Raw genomic sequence first — 16,268 nt, 5'->3', positions numbered from 1 at the left:
GATGTGCGGGCCAGCGGGCTGAGGCGATGCTACCGTGGTGATGCTACCGTGGCGGGACGTGGAAATGGCAGAAGGAATAAATAATGAGTTCCATGCAATCTTCCGTGTAAACAACAAGGTTCAGACATTTATGATTGTAGGCCACTCGTGACATGGAGTCTGTCAACATCAGACTTGTTCCGAAGGAGGTGTCGGGTTTATTCAGAGGGGGTGTCTGGAATAAGAAGTGGATCCCCTGAGCCTTTGTCAAGGAACAGTATAGGATTTGCCCAGAGCTTGATCTGGAGGTTTTGAGAACGTTAGCATGGACCCTGTAGGATATTTGGAAATAATGTGGACTATTCCCACACCCCCAACATTAAGGACATATATTCCTTCCTTCGCACACCCAGATGACCAAATGCTGGCGGCCATTTGATTAGAACCATTTGTTGTCATCTATCTGGGTTGCGGGTTGTGCCATAAATAACAATTCTTTTGTTTTCTCTAAGAGGTAAGTGATAGTATTTCTTGTGGCCACTGCTGGATCCACCAGCAAAAAGGAGGCTAAAAGGTGGATACCTGATTGCTATGGCTACCGGGCATAAATCTGCTTTCCCCGCGGGCTTTGAAAGGACTGCTGACATTCGCAGATGACTTTCAGATCGTGCTGCCTAGCTGCCTCTGAAACCTCAGGCCCAGAACTGAAACCAATTGAATGGTTCATTTGTAGCCGATCGTAATGGTTTCCCATTTTTGCAAAAATGAGCCTGGTAGCCCTAGGCTACCTGCATAAAACCAGGACCCTGCTTGCTTGCGTCTTTCTAGCCAGCTCTCATCATTTGGCCATGCCTGAGTTAGGAAGCCGCATCCCAGTTCCATGTATAAGGGTACTGTGATCGACCAGCAATGTCTGCTTTGGGCATCGCCAGGGAGGGCTAACCCTGTGTCCTAGGTTTCAGACCATAGCTGCCCGAGTCTGCTGCTGTTAGTTCTCATGCTGGATTTCCAGGGGCTTTGTTCAACCGAAGGTGCCTGGTAAGACCTACAGTAAAGGGTAGGCTACTGGATATGCACTAAGTACGATTCTTGGGGTTTTCTAAACTTGAACTACAAAGTCTGGAGAAAAATGCATTTAGTTATATGTTGGCATCTTGATTTAACCTGATTATTGTCCCTCTGAGACCCTGTGGCAGTTGAAGAAGAGCAGCTTCAGGAATGAGAGCTGGGTCCAACCCCCGCCTCTACCACTGGGGTTGGCCAATGTTCTTAATCCCTCTGCCTACTTTGTACTTTGCCCTCTGTCAAGGATATCATAGCACCTGCCCTCTGGGGCTCTCGTGAGGGTTGTTTGTGTTGATGGTTGTAAAGTGCTTCTTGGCCATGTGGAAAGGTGCTAGAACCTTGAACGTGAGGAAATTAAGAACAGCCAGCAGGCTTCACCCAACCTAGATGATAACCTACAGCCAGGCTGGAGGCCAGGTCCTCGAGGCAGCTCCCTGCCCTCTCCCTCCTGGGGAGGGTTTGCAGTCCTTGTAGGGTGTGTCCCAGAGAGTCCTCAGGGTCATGGGACACGCAGTCATCAGTTTCGTGAAAGGCCAGGTTGCATTTGTCTAACGCCACAGGCGTCGTAGAACTCTACTTCAGATTGCCGGCTCAGTCGCTGTGGGGAGACAGGTGTTCTGTTGGGCAAGGGAATGTACCAGAGCCTTAGCACTCTCCCTCTGTGGAGCTGGTTAATTTTCATTGCAAACTCTCCAGTTCACTCAACCCGGCATCCCACTCTGTCCTAAGTGGGGTGTGAAAGAAACAGGATCGCTGTTCCCGGGTAGAGAACCCTGCTGTACCACTTGTAACTCTTGGTTCTAAGGTAAAGTTGGTGCTGTGGTCTCTGGGTTCCCTGGTGTTCAAGGCCAGGATGGCCCCTGATTTCTGAAGTCGACCCTGACCTGAAACCTTTCCAGAGAAAAATCAACCACAGCCTGATCTCCTGATGAGGGAGGCCAGTGGGGATGGCCGGTGGGGAAGCATTTCATTCAAGGACTCTGCCTGAGAGAAAGGCCACATCTCCCTCCTTCTCACAAATGTCTGTGCTAAAACTGTGTATGTCCCAGCATTTGTTCAGGAAATGAGGACATGGTTCTAGTGAGTTCTCTGTGCTTTCTGGAGCTGGACTTTTGTTACTTTTCTTGGTAGGCCCGGAGCTCTCCTGAGCGCCCTATTTCCTCACTTTGTTCTGGGGATTTGCTAGGGAGTGCCAGAAAAGGCCTATTCGGAATTCCCAGCCTTTCTTACTTAAAACATGGACTTGGCCCCTTATGTTCATATGACTGTCTTAAAAGTACAGATTTAATGGAAGTTAAAATACTGGAAGGCCAAAGGTTCCTTGGTATAAGGAAGAGAGAGAGTGGTGTGGATCCTAGATCAGAAACCCACAACAGGATGGTCCAAACCACCGCTGAGTTCACTTACGGCTCTTTTGCCTAAAGTAGATACAAGGGGAGATGTTAGCTCATGCCTTGGTTCAGAGAAGGTTTTTTTCCTTAAAACAGCATCCCAGGCAAGGGCCCTTATCTGTCACTATCCCAGTCAGCAAAGAGGTCCACAGCCCAGCATGACCCATCTTCTCTAAACCGCAGGGTCTCACGGAGAACCTGCTCTTTCCTTGCTTGAGGAGCAAGGTTACTGAGGTTACTGAGCTGTCAGAGGAGGTCCTGCGTCTGTACCCAGCACCCTCCCCCCACCCCCCGCCCATACCTGCAGTGCCACGTGCACAGAGGTGTTGACTGAGCTCACACAGAGACACCTCCGGATGCCAGGCTCAGCAGTCAGGCTCCAAAATAAGTTTGCGTTTTCCCCTTGGTTGTTTCTCCGCATCATTTCATAAAACCTCTGCAGCCTCCCATGAGATAAGTGATCTTTGATTGGCCTGGGATTTTACTAAGTCTCTCCTCTAGGATGTGCACAGGTAATGAAGTGGTAAGTGAGTGTTACCTGCCGATAAAGTACAAGGTGTTACTCGTCTCAGAGAGAGGCCCCAGGCTCGCAGCCCTGCCCCTGACAATAGCTAGTCATGGCCTCATTCCTGGTGCCCACCAGCCTGCAGCCCACGTCTTCCCTGAGAGGCAGGGACCAGACCTGGTGTCCACATACAGTGCTCCTAGAGAGGGTGGCAGGGCAATGAACGACTGGTCGGATGACATCAGGGCTCAAACCCACATGAAGTTATTCAGAAGAGAGTGGCCACTAAGGCCACGGCCAGGTTCTGAAAGAGTGATCAATGTTAGTGTCCCATGGCGACCTCTGAACACCAGGTGTCCATCAGGGCAGACGCCTCCAACCAAAGTCAAGACTCTTCATAGGTGCCATGGCCGCCCAGGCCCTGTGGACACAAGGGCAGTACAATACCCAGGTTCTCTGTTATTCCAGAAAGAGACTCTTGGCGCAGGAGCAGACACAGAGAGATACCCGGGAATGCAGGGAGAATGGCCGCCTGACCAGTCCCCACACACATCCCTCACCTGTCACAGTTTCAGGGATGTGCTGACTTATCCTGGCCCTTCGTTAATAGTCCAGTAGTGGACATGGGCGCACAGACAGGCGTTCATAATTCGGTGTGGTGAGTACTGTAGCAGAATTAAATGTAAGAACGTTGGTGACTCAAAAATTACTAGACAGAATTTCCCCCAGAGGGCTGTTAGGGAAGTGTTATGGGGAGGGGCCGGGTGTGAGGAAGACCTTGACAAATGAGTTAGCAAAGAAGGAATTCAGTTATTCAAATCTAGCAAGGACTTGAATTTGGTCAAAGATCGGTTCAAAGCGAAACTTGCTTTTCAGGTCTTTAATGCAATGGTGTGACCAGGAGTTTGAGGGTTGACGTGTTTGTTCGTCTCCAGGAGCGTCACCGTCCAGTCTTCCCCAGGCAGCCGTCGTGGCAGAGCTCTGGGTTTGGGGGTTCAGGTAGCCACAGAGCACGGGAGGCAGCCAGTTTCGCCACATCCGGCCTCACTGACTGTCTGTCTCTGCTTCCCCAGCACGGAGTCCGGTGTTCTCCCACTTGTCGTCCTCTCTCCAGGGACTCTGGACCATCCGGGCGTATAAAGCTGAGGAGAGGTTCCAGGAACTGTTCGATGCTCACCAGGATTTGCATTCAGGTCTGTAAGTTACTGGAAATGGTTTCAGAGAATGGGATAGGCTCCCTCTCTTGTCCTTGGTGGTTAGTTCCTGTCTCTCAGTCTCCCCCTGGTCCAGACCCTCACCCTTCCTCAGCATGTCTTCGTCCCCTCCTCTAGGCCAGGATTCCTCAGAATCTCCTGTGTGTGTCCCCATTCTACTGGGACACCACAGCTTCCCCTCACCCCACCCCCCACCCTCTGAGGGCCTTGCATTGTCTTTCCACGCCCTGTGGCTTTCTGTCCTTTTAGGGCAGGGGTCAGTCAATTATTTTGTAAAGACCTGGATAGTAAATGTTTTCAACTTTTTGTACTTCATTGTCTATTATAGCTCTTCAACATCACTATTGTAACAGGAACATAGGCAAAGAAAGTCCTTAAGCAAATGGTTATGGCTGTGTTTAAATAAAACTTTATTTACAACAACAGGTTGTGGGCCATTCTTGGCCCATAGACTGTAGTTTGCCAGTTCTTATTTTCAGAGCCTGCGGGGTGACAGGATTTGCTGAGGAAATCAGTTTCCTGATGATCAGATTTGCTACCACTTGATATGTATTATTTTGCATCTGTGAGGTTTTTTGCTATTAAAAATTTCAGAGTTTCCTCTAAGTTTATAAAATCCTGGCCCATCTTTCCAATCTTTATTGTATTTTGAAGATAAGATGGCATTTTGAAGGCTGCAAGTAGTTACTTTTATTAAAGTGATCCCTGAGATACCAGATCCTAAGGAATAAACACTGTGTGCAGAGCCCTCTAGTAAGTATGGAAGGTGCTGGAAACAAAGTGGGAGCTGTGCTCTCTGCTACCAGAGAACCAGGAACAGTAAACCAGGTATGAGGACAAGCTTCACGCTGAGTTCTGGTGCTGTGACAAACGTACTGATGAGCCCATTTATCCATGTATTTTTTATTAATCCTGTTTCTGTTTATAATCTCTGGGTTGAGTTTTTCAATGCATTGCTTCCCACAAAGCCACTGTACCAATTCCTGCTTGGACCATACATCGTCTTGTGTCAGAATTTAGCTTTCTGGAACCTTCTGGTTCCTCACGTGTGGAACTTTGCTGTCCGTGTTGTATAAAAATCTCCTGGAGCTCACCCTTGCAAAATGCTCTCCCTCATTCAGAGCAGTGAATCTGTTTTTTTCTCCTTCTTCCTTTCACTTATGATGCTTCTCCAAACCCAGAGGCATGGTTCTTGTTCCTGACAACGTCCCGATGGTTCGCCGTGCGTCTGGATGCCATCTGCGCCATCTTTGTCATTATTGTTGCCTTCGGGTCCTTGATTCTGGCAACGAGTGAGTACAGATGTGAAGAACTATTTGTGGTATGACTACAATTTATAGCTGCGTTTACAGTTATTAAATTAAATTCTTGCCACCTTGTCCAATGCCATTACTGTTTAGTTCTAATGAATCGCATAGAAGCCTTTGCTGTGTGTCGGGTCGGGTGTGATCCAGCAGCATGGTCCGCGCAGAGTGGTCATTTGGATCCCGATGAGGTCCTTCTGTCTTCAAACAGGTTGAGGACTGTGCCGGTGTAGTAGCTAATTTTCTGTACATTTCTGGTGTGGCGTCTGGTTGCTGTGAGGGGAGAACCAAGTTTTCTCTTAGGCATTTTGTCTACTTAGGGCTTTAAGTTTTCACGATAGGGTTATTCGGCTCTCTTGGTCACCCCTGCCTGGTACTCTAGGTTGAGAAAGATCCTAAGCAGGAAAGAACGCTCTCCTCCCTGCCAGGTGGGTACCCGAAGAGCAGGTGTTGGCGTGTGTGGCACACATTCACTATCCCTAACAATTCCACAGTAACAACGCTGACTCACAATACTTAATAATGGGACAGGGAGCGTAATGGCTTGGATTTAAACGCCTTGGCTCTTAGAACCCAGTGCCTTATTTTTAGTGGTTTCCAACTGCGGTTGCATTGGCCGTAGAAAGTGAAATTTGGTACCAGGATTCTTGAAACCGTCATGCTGGGGGTCTCAATAATGCCGCTGTTTCTCACCGCTGGCATACAGTCAAGAGTGTGTCAATCCTGTTGGGATTAATAAGCTCATTTAATAGCCTTTCTTAATTAATTGTGACTTTTCTATTTTACTGTAGTCTCAGTCATCAGATAGTAAAAGTAGAACTGTTGCTATCATGATAGACAACGTACTTAAACATGATAGAGGAATCTTGTTGGTGAGCTGACAGAAGGACCTGTGCAGAACTAATTTTATTCCTGCTTTTTTTTTCCACTTTCAGCTGTAGATGCTGGGCAGGTTGGCCTGGCATTGTCCTACGCCCTCACCCTCATGGGGATGTTCCAGTGGTGCGTCCGGCAGAGCGCCGAAGTGGAGAATATGGTAATGTTTATCTGAACGTTCTGAGTCTTTTCAAGTCTCCCCGCCATTCAATGGCATAAAAGCGCTTCTTATGTAAAATATTAAAACTGTTATTTTTACATCGTAGCTAACCAAGTTTTTTAGATCCCTCTTCCATCTGTTTAAGGTTAACGTAAAATAAAATATATACATCTTTTTCTCAGTCTTCTGTGTGCTATGTCAGCAGGTTTTACATCCGCCGCAAACTGTCTTCAAATGTAATAAATGTCTCTCTCTCTGTGGGAGGGAGTTTCTGAAACCCTGGAGAGGATAGAAGCTAATGTCTTAGAGGCCTGTTTATTTTTGTTTCTTAATGGGTAATTCCTCATTCCTGATAAAAGAAGAATTCAGTGTTTTGAGGTTGTTTGTTTAATTAAATCTGTCTCCCCTTGCGCGCCCCCTCCCCCGCTTTAGCATTTATTCTTGTACGTGTTGTGCACCTGAATTTGCTGGCGTCCCTTTTTTTCTGGTAGAATAAGCTCCTTCTTGGAGTGCGCTAGTCAAAGGTGTCAGGATGGTTGGTTAGGAGGCCTCAGTCAGTAAATAAATTATCTCCTCCTTGGGTATTAGCGCCTTCTCATCAAGAGAAAAACAATGAACAAGAAATCCTTCCCCTGTGCTCTTCTGAGAGAGGAGAAAGTGACTCATCATTAAAATGAGACTGCATGACTTAGCCAGTTCAGCCCCCAACACAGGTGGCTGTTCTGTGGCCAGATTCCGGATCGTTGGCCACAAGTATCCCTTTCTTTGATAAAATCCTTGTACTTTTTGTTCAGAAAAAACAAAATTTAAAAAAAAAAGTGGAAAAATAAAATCTCCAGCATCCTCTAAGAATCTCTAATTCTGTAGTTCTTTTAGTTTTAAAGTAGTGCTGAAGGAAGTAGACCTCAGGGAAAGTGTTACGAGACGGTGCACAGGCTTGTAAGTCATCAAAGTTTCCTCATCAGACTCGTCCTCCTGTCCTTTGGGAATATCGAGACCTGAGATGTCCCTAGCCAGCTAGTGTAAAAGATCAACAGTTTATTTATAATCTCTGAACACTTGTGAGAGCTCCGTTCCTAAGCCATGTGGTGTCCTTTGTCTTTTAGATGATTTCAGTGGAAAGGGTGATGGAGTATACAGACCTTGAGAAAGAAGCCCCTTGGGAGTACCAGAACCGCCCTCCGCCCAACTGGCCCCAAGACGGCACGATCGTCTTTGACAACGTTAGCTTCTCCTACAGTTTAGATGGGCCTCTGGTTCTGAAGCACCTGACAGCACTCATTAAATCAAAGGAAAAGGTTTGTTTAAACCATCTTGCCTCTTTAAGATTTCCACAGAAGCTTTAACACCGCATCTGCTTGTTGGCTTCTTGGTGACCATGTTGGGGGGAGGGGAGGAGGGGGCACCTAGTGCCTCTGTGGCTATAATTTCGGTTGAGCGAGCCTATTGGGGAGTCCTGGAAATGAGCCATGGAATGGGGATACCAGACTGTTCTCGTATCGTGAGCTCCCTTATGGCGCTTGGTGGGCTGACCCCGGACACTAATTATTCATACCTGAGACCTGGTAGTCGACCCTCGCTCCTCATCACTAACCTTTTCAATCTCTATCTCCTACCTATCCTTACTTCTTAGGATTTCTCAAATCCCTCTCTTCCTCCGCCATGGCAGCCTCTATTACAGCCCCCCCGTCCCTGGCCCTTTCCGGAGACTTGCCCTTCCGTAACTCGTATTCCTCTGTCTCCCACCTGTGGACTGCTTCTTTCGGAAACACAGATCTGATCCTTACGGGGCCTCCTGATAGCTCCCAGGCTGGGCACACGGAGGGCGGAACCATAGTGAGGCCCCAGGTCCACTTGAGCTGGAGCTGCACGGCCGGCTTCAGCCACCAGAGAAGAGGTTGGAATCTGTGACCCAGTCAGGGCTTGAGCCAGAGCCCCCAGCGGGAGGCAGAAAAGGGCCCAAAGTTGGTGAAAGGAAACCCAAGGGAGCAGGGGCTGATTCACGCAGGAGAGGTTTGTGACCTGCACTTGCTGGTGTTTCTCTCCAGCAGTGGTGGGACCCGGGTCCCTCGACCCACACCAGGGCAGGCCCTTTGAAGAATCTGTGGAACCAGAATAGATGAGACTGGAGGAAGCTTTTTCCCCACCTACCTCTCCAGCCTCAATTCCTTAAATTCTTTTTAAAATTTATTTCAGAGAGAGAGAGAGAGAGAGAGAGAGAGAGATAGTACTAGCCGGGGCAGGGGGTGGACAGGCAGAGGGAGAGCCTGATGCGGGGCTTCAGCCCAGGACCCTGAGATCATGACTTGAGCCGAAGGCAGATGCTTACCTGACTGAGTCACCCAGGCGCCCTCCAGCCGTAATTCCTAGCATGCCAACCCCCCACACCCCCACATGGGTATTTCTTTTGTAGCTTCTCCAAAGCCTCCTGCTCTCCCTGTCCCCAGGATGCGTACATTGTCCCTCCCCCTCAAGAGACCCTGCCCTTCTGTGGTCTGGCTGGTGAAAGCCGGCTCATTTCCAGTCAGCTCTGATGCATCTGCCTCTGTGAGACCCTTAATTCTCCCACAGCATCTTACATATTTTTAAACAACCACATCTACTGTACGCCTTTGTTTATGGCGGCATTACGAACGCCAAAAATGGAAGCAGCCCAAGCGGTTCATCAGTGTAGGAATGGATAAGCAGATGTAGTACATCCCTACCATGGAATATTATCCAGCCTTAGGAAGAGGCGACTGCCTTCTCGAGGACCCGTGGAAGGTCCTCGAGGACGTTACGCTCAATGAAATAAGCTTGAGGACAAAGCAAGACAAATACTGTCCAATCCCACTTACACGAGGTTCCTGACCTGCTCAGATCCAGTAGAGACCAACAAACAGTAGGATGGCGATCGCCAGGGGCCGGGGGAGAGGTGAAGGCGGAGTTGGTATTTAACGGGCACCGAGTTTGAGTCTCGAAGGACGAGAAGCATCTTGGGGAGTGTTGGCACTACACCGTGAGTGTACTTAACACCACTGAACCACACCCCCGAGGTGTTGGGACACCTGGGTTGGGACATTTTTTGGTTCGTGCATTTTACCGCAATTAAAAAAAGAATTAAAAATGAAAATGAGAAAGTAAAAGGTAGCGCTCGCAGCAAGCTTTGTGGTTTGGGCTCTGGATCTCACGGCACCCAGAGGCTGCTGCTTTTTGTCTTTGGTCCCCCAAAAGTGACGTGCTGGGCACGTGGTGGGTGCTAACGGTCTGCCAGCAGGGGTGGTGAGTGGGTAATACACGGGGGACACCAGCCCGTCACAAAAACATACATGCATTCCAGACAGCTCCCGGAAACAGCCCATTTCCCAGATGCATTAAATACTTAGAGACCTGCCGGCTCTTTCTCCCAGACCCATTTAGGGGACTGTGGCTGTAACGTAATGATGATACCCTTGTGATATGAAAGAATAAATGTTCAACTTACTACTCAAATGATACCCAGAGAGCAGCTTTAGTGCGTCGCGTGACAGATGCTAGCTGCTCATGATTTCCAGCCCCATGTGCAGACCCGGAGGGCAGTGAGGGCGGCCGGGTCCCAAGACAGTTCTCCGTAGCTGGTTTTGTCCCTCCGAGCGCACTCAGGGGTACTTGCTTCCTCGCAGACCGTGTGTCCATCAGGATGCCCATGCTAGACAGAATTCTGTTAATTTGCACGCATCTTAAATTTCCCTCGAAGCCATACATGGAATCACCCGAGAACTGTGGTACAACTTAGAAATGTAACAGGTGTGTACTTTTCCATCGTAAATGCTCCCCTCCCCCGAATTGTAGGATTATCTGAGATTATACAATGTCGGGGGCATTGAGTTTGGAGACAGTTATAATAACAATGGTATCGTTTGGTTTGTGTCTTGGCCTATGGACAGTGTCCCCTTCCGCTTGGTTTAAGTAATTAGCGACTATATCCAGGCCGCGGAATCATGAAGTGACGTCACTGCCGGTTTTACCTCCTCTCCACCCAGCCCCAGCCCTGTTATTCGGGGACATCACCGTTCCCGTCCTCTGGTGTATTTGGCTGGGACAGACTATTGCAGGGTCGACAGAGTGGGAATGGGCCAATACAGGAGAGATGGGGCTTTATTCTCTTCCAGCATTTTCCTCTGCTGTCCAGATTCCTCGAAGTGATAGTAAACAGGAAAACGTAATAAGTACTAAGCAGGTTTCTAATTCATGGAAGAAATAACAAGTAAAAATAAAGAACCAAAATGAGGTAAACAGCACCCTAGGCTTCCTGGTTAGATTCTAACCACTGGCTGCATTTTTCATTTAGATGATTTTGTGGTTGATTTGATCATTTTAAAGAGTACTGGGCCATTTTAAAGCATTTTCCAGCTCTAGAGGTAGATTGATTTTGGTTTGTTATTTTTTTTTCTTGCTCAGAGCTATTACTTGGATAATACATTTTTACAGATGTGTACCAGACCTTGCTATAATGTGCAAAAGTATTAGTTTCCTACATTTTCACCTCTTTTACATAATATCTTCTCAGAAACCCCTCACCTCCCTCCAGTCCGTCTCACTTCCCCTGCTGACTTTCTGATTCCTTGCGGCCCAGTCTGTGGTACGTGTGTCGCTTGGGAGTATCTTGGAAATGCTGACTCTCGGGCCACCGGGTCGTCTTGTCTCTGAGCCCCTGCCCTGCCAAAATGTCTTCTCTCCCACAATGACTGTAACTCGTGGTTTCCAAGAAGTGTCCTTTGACAATTTGAAGTTGGGCTCATGAATTCTCCCAACCCCTGTAACTGATCATGATGCTCTAGAAAGGTCTCTGTCCCCACCTTATAGATTTATTTACTTTTATATTCTGCCAGTTGTGGATTTCCATTATAATTTCATTCTCTATGACTCTAAGTTTATGCATCGATTTGTCTTTTGGTGGAGTCTGTCTGCAACAAAGACAGCATTCCTCCTGCTCTACGGCCTTTCCCCAGTACCACCGTACAGGGTCCATCAGTATTGTATCAGGCTTGGCCCTGCTTGGGCCTGGAGTCACTGACCACCAAGTGTAGCAATATGTCTAAGACCCTTTTACCACCTGCTGGGATGGAAAATTCATCTCATGGCACAAGCCAGGGCCATAGGTCTGTGTGGCCTGTTTCCCAGGCACCCTGTACCTTCTCAGTCTGGCTGTAGGTGCCCGCCGACCACGGGTATCCTTTTCGCTGAGAAATGTCAAGCCTTCTGTCCCATCCTCCACAGTAGACGCCTTGAATGTCAGGTGGTAGGGTCAGGAGAAGCCAGTTGCTTGATCCCAGCCACACCTGTCCTGTCCCCACAGGGATGTAATGAGCTGCCAGGCCATCCAGGTATAAGGGGGCCACCGGTGGAATGGGCAAGCGTTGAGCAGACCTGGTTTTGTGTCCCATTCTGCCCCTTCCTGGCTCTGTTCTTCCAGGCAGGCTAATTAGTCTTATTAAGCCTCCCTCTGATCTTCTGCAAAATGAAAGTGGTAGGTCATCTAGGGTTGTACACTTCCAACAGGAGGAGACCCTCCCAGCCCCAAGGCTGTGGCCAGACAGATGTTCAGACAACTGAATTTGTAGCTGTAATTGCCTTGGGGCACGATCTGGCCATAACCACTTCCAGTGCAGAAGCTGTCGTCTGCCGTTTGCATTAGTTTCTATGATGATAGGATCCATTGGCCATGTCTGTCTTCCCTGGCGCCCTATCCTAGACCCCAATAGTGTGGCAACAGGTTTTCCATAAATTAGTCTGTCCTGACTTCAACCACCTCAGTTCCATACAGGATGCCACATATAATAATAAAAAGTGTGCAAAGGTGAATCCGGACAGAGCCTGTGATCTAGGAGAACAAGGAAAGTCGTATAAAATTGGCTATTAGATAAGCTAGAAGGTGGCCACCTTTTATCAAAGTTTAGAAAAAGGTGACCTGCCTCCGTGGCATGGGAGAAGGCTACATGTGGGGGCAGGAAGAGTATTTGCAAGGACTTAGGCATTTGAGATGGACTTGGTGACACATGGGCAGGATCTCAGCAGGTGGAAATGCATGGAAAGAGCCTTCGGGGTGCTGGGACCAGCATCAGCAAAGGCACGATGCTGTCCCCCTGCAAATGAAGAATCGAGCCCCAGGTGACGTGGCACAGCGCTTGCGCATGTAACTCTTGCCACTTCCTAGGAATCCCGAGAGAGCTGACTCCCAGCAATTTAAGAATGCAGAGTCAGTTGGGGTGCTTTCCTAGAAGGGACTTCCTGGGTGGGCACAGAGCTGTTCTGCAGAAACATGGACCAGGAAGTGAGTGCATGTGGACCATGGTGGGAAGAGGCAGGAGATAGGAAGCCAGTAGCTACTGTGTACTCCTACCAAGATATAATGGGGAAAGTGAGTCCACATGTTGGAATCAAACTGATGTCAATTAAAACAAAGTTATAGGGGTGCCTGGGTGGCACCCAAACGTCCCCCCCTTTTTTTTTTTTTTTTTTTTAAGATTTTATTTATTTATCAGAGAGAGAGGGAGAGAGAGCGAGCACAGGCAGACAGAATGGCAGGCAGAGGCAGAGGGAGAAGCAGGCTCCCTGCTGAGCAAGGAGCCTGATGTGGGACTCGATCCCAGGACGCTGGGATCATGACCTGAGGCGAAGGCAGCTGCTTAACCAACTGAGCCACCCAGGCGTCCCCAAAGGTCCCCCTTTTGATTCTGGCTCAGAGGGGTCAGGATCCTCAGGGTCCTGAGATCGAGGCTCCGTGCTGGGCATAGAGCCTGCTTAGGATTCTCTCTCTCTCTCTCTGCCCCTCCCCCACTGCTCACGTCCGCACTCACTCACACTATCTCTAAAAATAAATAAAAATAAAGCGCTGTTATAACCCCCAAGCTTGTGAACATGCAGAGAAGCAGGTGGGAGTCAAAACTGCTATCCTATTTCTAGAGGGTAGCTTGGCATTACTTTTTGAAAATGTTTATACCTGTTTTTCAGCAATTCCACATCTAAGAATTTATCTTTTTATTTTTTTTAAAAGATTTTATTTATTTATTTGACAGACAGAGATCACAGGTAAGCAGAGAGGCAGGCAGAGAGAGAGGAAAGGAAGCAGGCTCCCTCCTGGGCAGAGAGCCCAATGTGGGGCTCGATCCCAGGACCCTGAGATCATGACCTGAGCTGAAGGCAGAGGATTTAACCCACTGAGCCACCCAGGCGCCCCTAAGAATTTATCTTAAGGAAGTAATTAGAGTTGTTTGTGAAGATTTAGCTTCAAGGATATTTAACACAGTTATTTATAATAGCAAGATATTGGACACAGCTGAAATAGCCACAAATAGGGGGTCTGTTAAATAAATGATCACATAAAATCTAATATTATGTGGCTATTAAAATATTCTGTTGAAATATTAAGTGCAAACAGTTTACTACAGTTGGTTCATATTAATCTCGTTTTGTTTAAGTCTGTGAGCTTGTATCTTTAAGCACACACACACATAGGTCCAGAAAGAAAATCTGTCATCTGTAGAATGGTTTTAAATCAAAGTGCTGGGGTTATGACTAATAGCCATTGACTTTTTACCTTCATTTGCACTGATTATAATTAAGAAGAGTTGGTTTTGTGTTTTCAGATGCCGTGCAGCCTTGTGCTCTGGTGATAGACTGAGTCAGGAAAGCTTGCAGAGGTAGAATCTTTAGGGGTTGGTGCCATCCTGGGCGCGGAGGAAGCTGGAAGTAGGGTGAACATGTTGAGCCCACAAGCCTAGAAAAGAAATTATGGGATTAAGATGGGAGAGTTAGAAAAAGCAACTGTTTTGTTGAAAGGGAAATTGGCTCTTAATCATGTTGAGTGTGATCTATAGAGATCCAGATAGAAATGTCTCAACGTACAACACACCAATACAAATTTTTAAATTGAGGGGGAAAAAAAAAGACATCTCTCTCTCTCTCTTTTTTTTCCAGAAACCCTCAGCCTCTTTGGGAAAATGTATAGGGTTAATTGTAAATCAGCGTAAATGAGAATATCTTGAAGTATCTGTTTGGTTTTGCGTGTGTAAACTTACTGATAGTGGCGATATTCTCCATGGGAAGTTGGTAAAGCCCACTGGTGCAGTGCAAATGACACGGGCTACCGTTTGGATGACTGAACAGGAGAGAGGGCTAGCTAGAACCCGGTTTTCTTTGAATTGCCTTTTGGTGTTTATTCTCAGTTGAGCTTGGAGATCACAGTCCTGTGGTTGAGGGCAGCCCTCCGTGCCCCCTGCCGTATCGCAGCAGACCCATCTTTACGAAAAGTCTGCAAACGTTCTAGTTTGCACAGATGGGTTGGTTTTAGTTGGAGTGAGGAAAGCCTGAGAACATCCACACATTCTCAGAGACACAATTTGTGCCTGTGTTGTGATATGGCTTGATACACATTTGAGAAGAACCTTACCTCAATGTACATTGAGAAACCCAGGAGATATATACATGTGTGTGTGTATGTGTGTGACGTGTGTACCTTTGGACCTACTCATGGGCAGAAAATGACCCATCTGTGAAATGATGATAAACAGATGATAAAATTAGCCAAAGCCACTTCCCTTACATTTATCCCCGTAAAGGTAGGGTCTTTTTTGAAAGGTCATCAGTAGTTACACACGTGAAACTTTAAAGCTTTGAAAGTATTCCACTGAGATGATATGCAAAGTTCCCAGCATAGAATCAGTGCTCAGAAAGTTCTTCTCTGTTGAAAGCTGTGAGTTTTCAAAATGTACTGATTTACAAATGCTCCAAAGCATGTCTTAAAGCCGTCATTGATTCCAGATAGCTAGTTGGGATGACACCATCTCTTGGGAAGCTCCCACCAGGGAATTTGTAGCTAGGTGTTGGGCAAGCTCATTGCTGTTTAAAAAAAAAAAAAAGGTCAGTTTCTGCATACAGGTTTAAATGCTCACAACTAAAAACCAATTTTATATAATACAGTTTCGTTCCTGACCGGCATTTTACCTGCTTTATATTGGCGCTTTGATCTTGTCACCGCATTTAATTTCTCTCTGCTTCGGTTCTAATAACCAGACTGATACTGGACACGTATCTTTCCCAAGGGGGTAATTGTGAGTATTAATTACTTTGCAAAATGCCTTTTGAACTGCTCAGATGAAAGGCCCCCTATAAAAAGCAAATGTTATTTGTATTGTTGTTGTTGATGATGACGATGAACTCATTAGGGGTATTTCAGCTACCGGCTACTGTTTTTTAGAACCCTGAGACTTAGATTTAAAAATTTTAAGGTGTTTCCTTCCAAGACAGAATGTAATAGCCAGAAATGTGTTGGTTGTTCTCCCGAAGAATAATTCCTCTTAGGTGGTAGAATTCTGAGAAAATGATTACTTGTTTATGTATAGCGCTTTTCACTTATTGATATCTGTATAAAATTCTCCAAGAAATTCTCAGGGTTCAAAATACACAGACACTGGGAATAATGCTGATTTTAAAACCGACTTACTAGCTACTGAGGAAATTGTTGGTTTTTCACTGTTGGTAGGCTGATGGTATTTTTAAAAGATTTTATTTATTTACTTGACAGAGATCACAAGTAGGTAGGGAGGCAGGCAGAGAGAGGGGGGGAGGCAGGCTCCTTGCTGAGCAGAGAGCCTGATGTGGGTCTCGATCTTAGGACCCCAGGACCATGACCGGAGGCTGAAGGCAGAGGCCCTAACCCACTGAGCTACCCAGGTGCCCCTGATGGTATTATTTTTAACTTTTCTTTACACGAAATGGATCTCACCCAAGGACAGTGCCTGCCTCTTCCCGCCC

At 47.1% G+C, this 16,268-nt stretch overlaps 1 protein-coding gene across 1 annotated transcript in view; it reads left to right on the top strand.

Moving 5' to 3' along the window:
- The window catches only part of ABCC4 (ATP binding cassette subfamily C member 4), a 247,642-nt gene that overhangs the window by 189,538 nt on the left and 41,836 nt on the right, over positions 1 to 16,268 (top strand). Inside the window, exons 22-25 of the mRNA XM_059377795.1 lie at positions 4,014 to 4,133; positions 5,336 to 5,446; positions 6,394 to 6,494; positions 7,601 to 7,792. Of these exons, the coding sequence (XP_059233778.1) occupies positions 4,014 to 4,133; positions 5,336 to 5,446; positions 6,394 to 6,494; positions 7,601 to 7,792 (524 nt within the window). The remainder of the gene's footprint in view (positions 1 to 4,013; positions 4,134 to 5,335; positions 5,447 to 6,393; positions 6,495 to 7,600; positions 7,793 to 16,268) is intronic.

The sequence above is a fragment of the Mustela nigripes genome, chromosome 15, assembly GCF_022355385.1.
Source record: "Mustela nigripes isolate SB6536 chromosome 15, MUSNIG.SB6536, whole genome shotgun sequence".
NCBI lineage: Eukaryota > Metazoa > Chordata > Mammalia > Carnivora > Mustelidae > Mustela > Mustela nigripes.
Note: the sequence above shows the minus strand (reverse complement) of the source record. Positions and strands in the feature narration are given on the sequence as shown.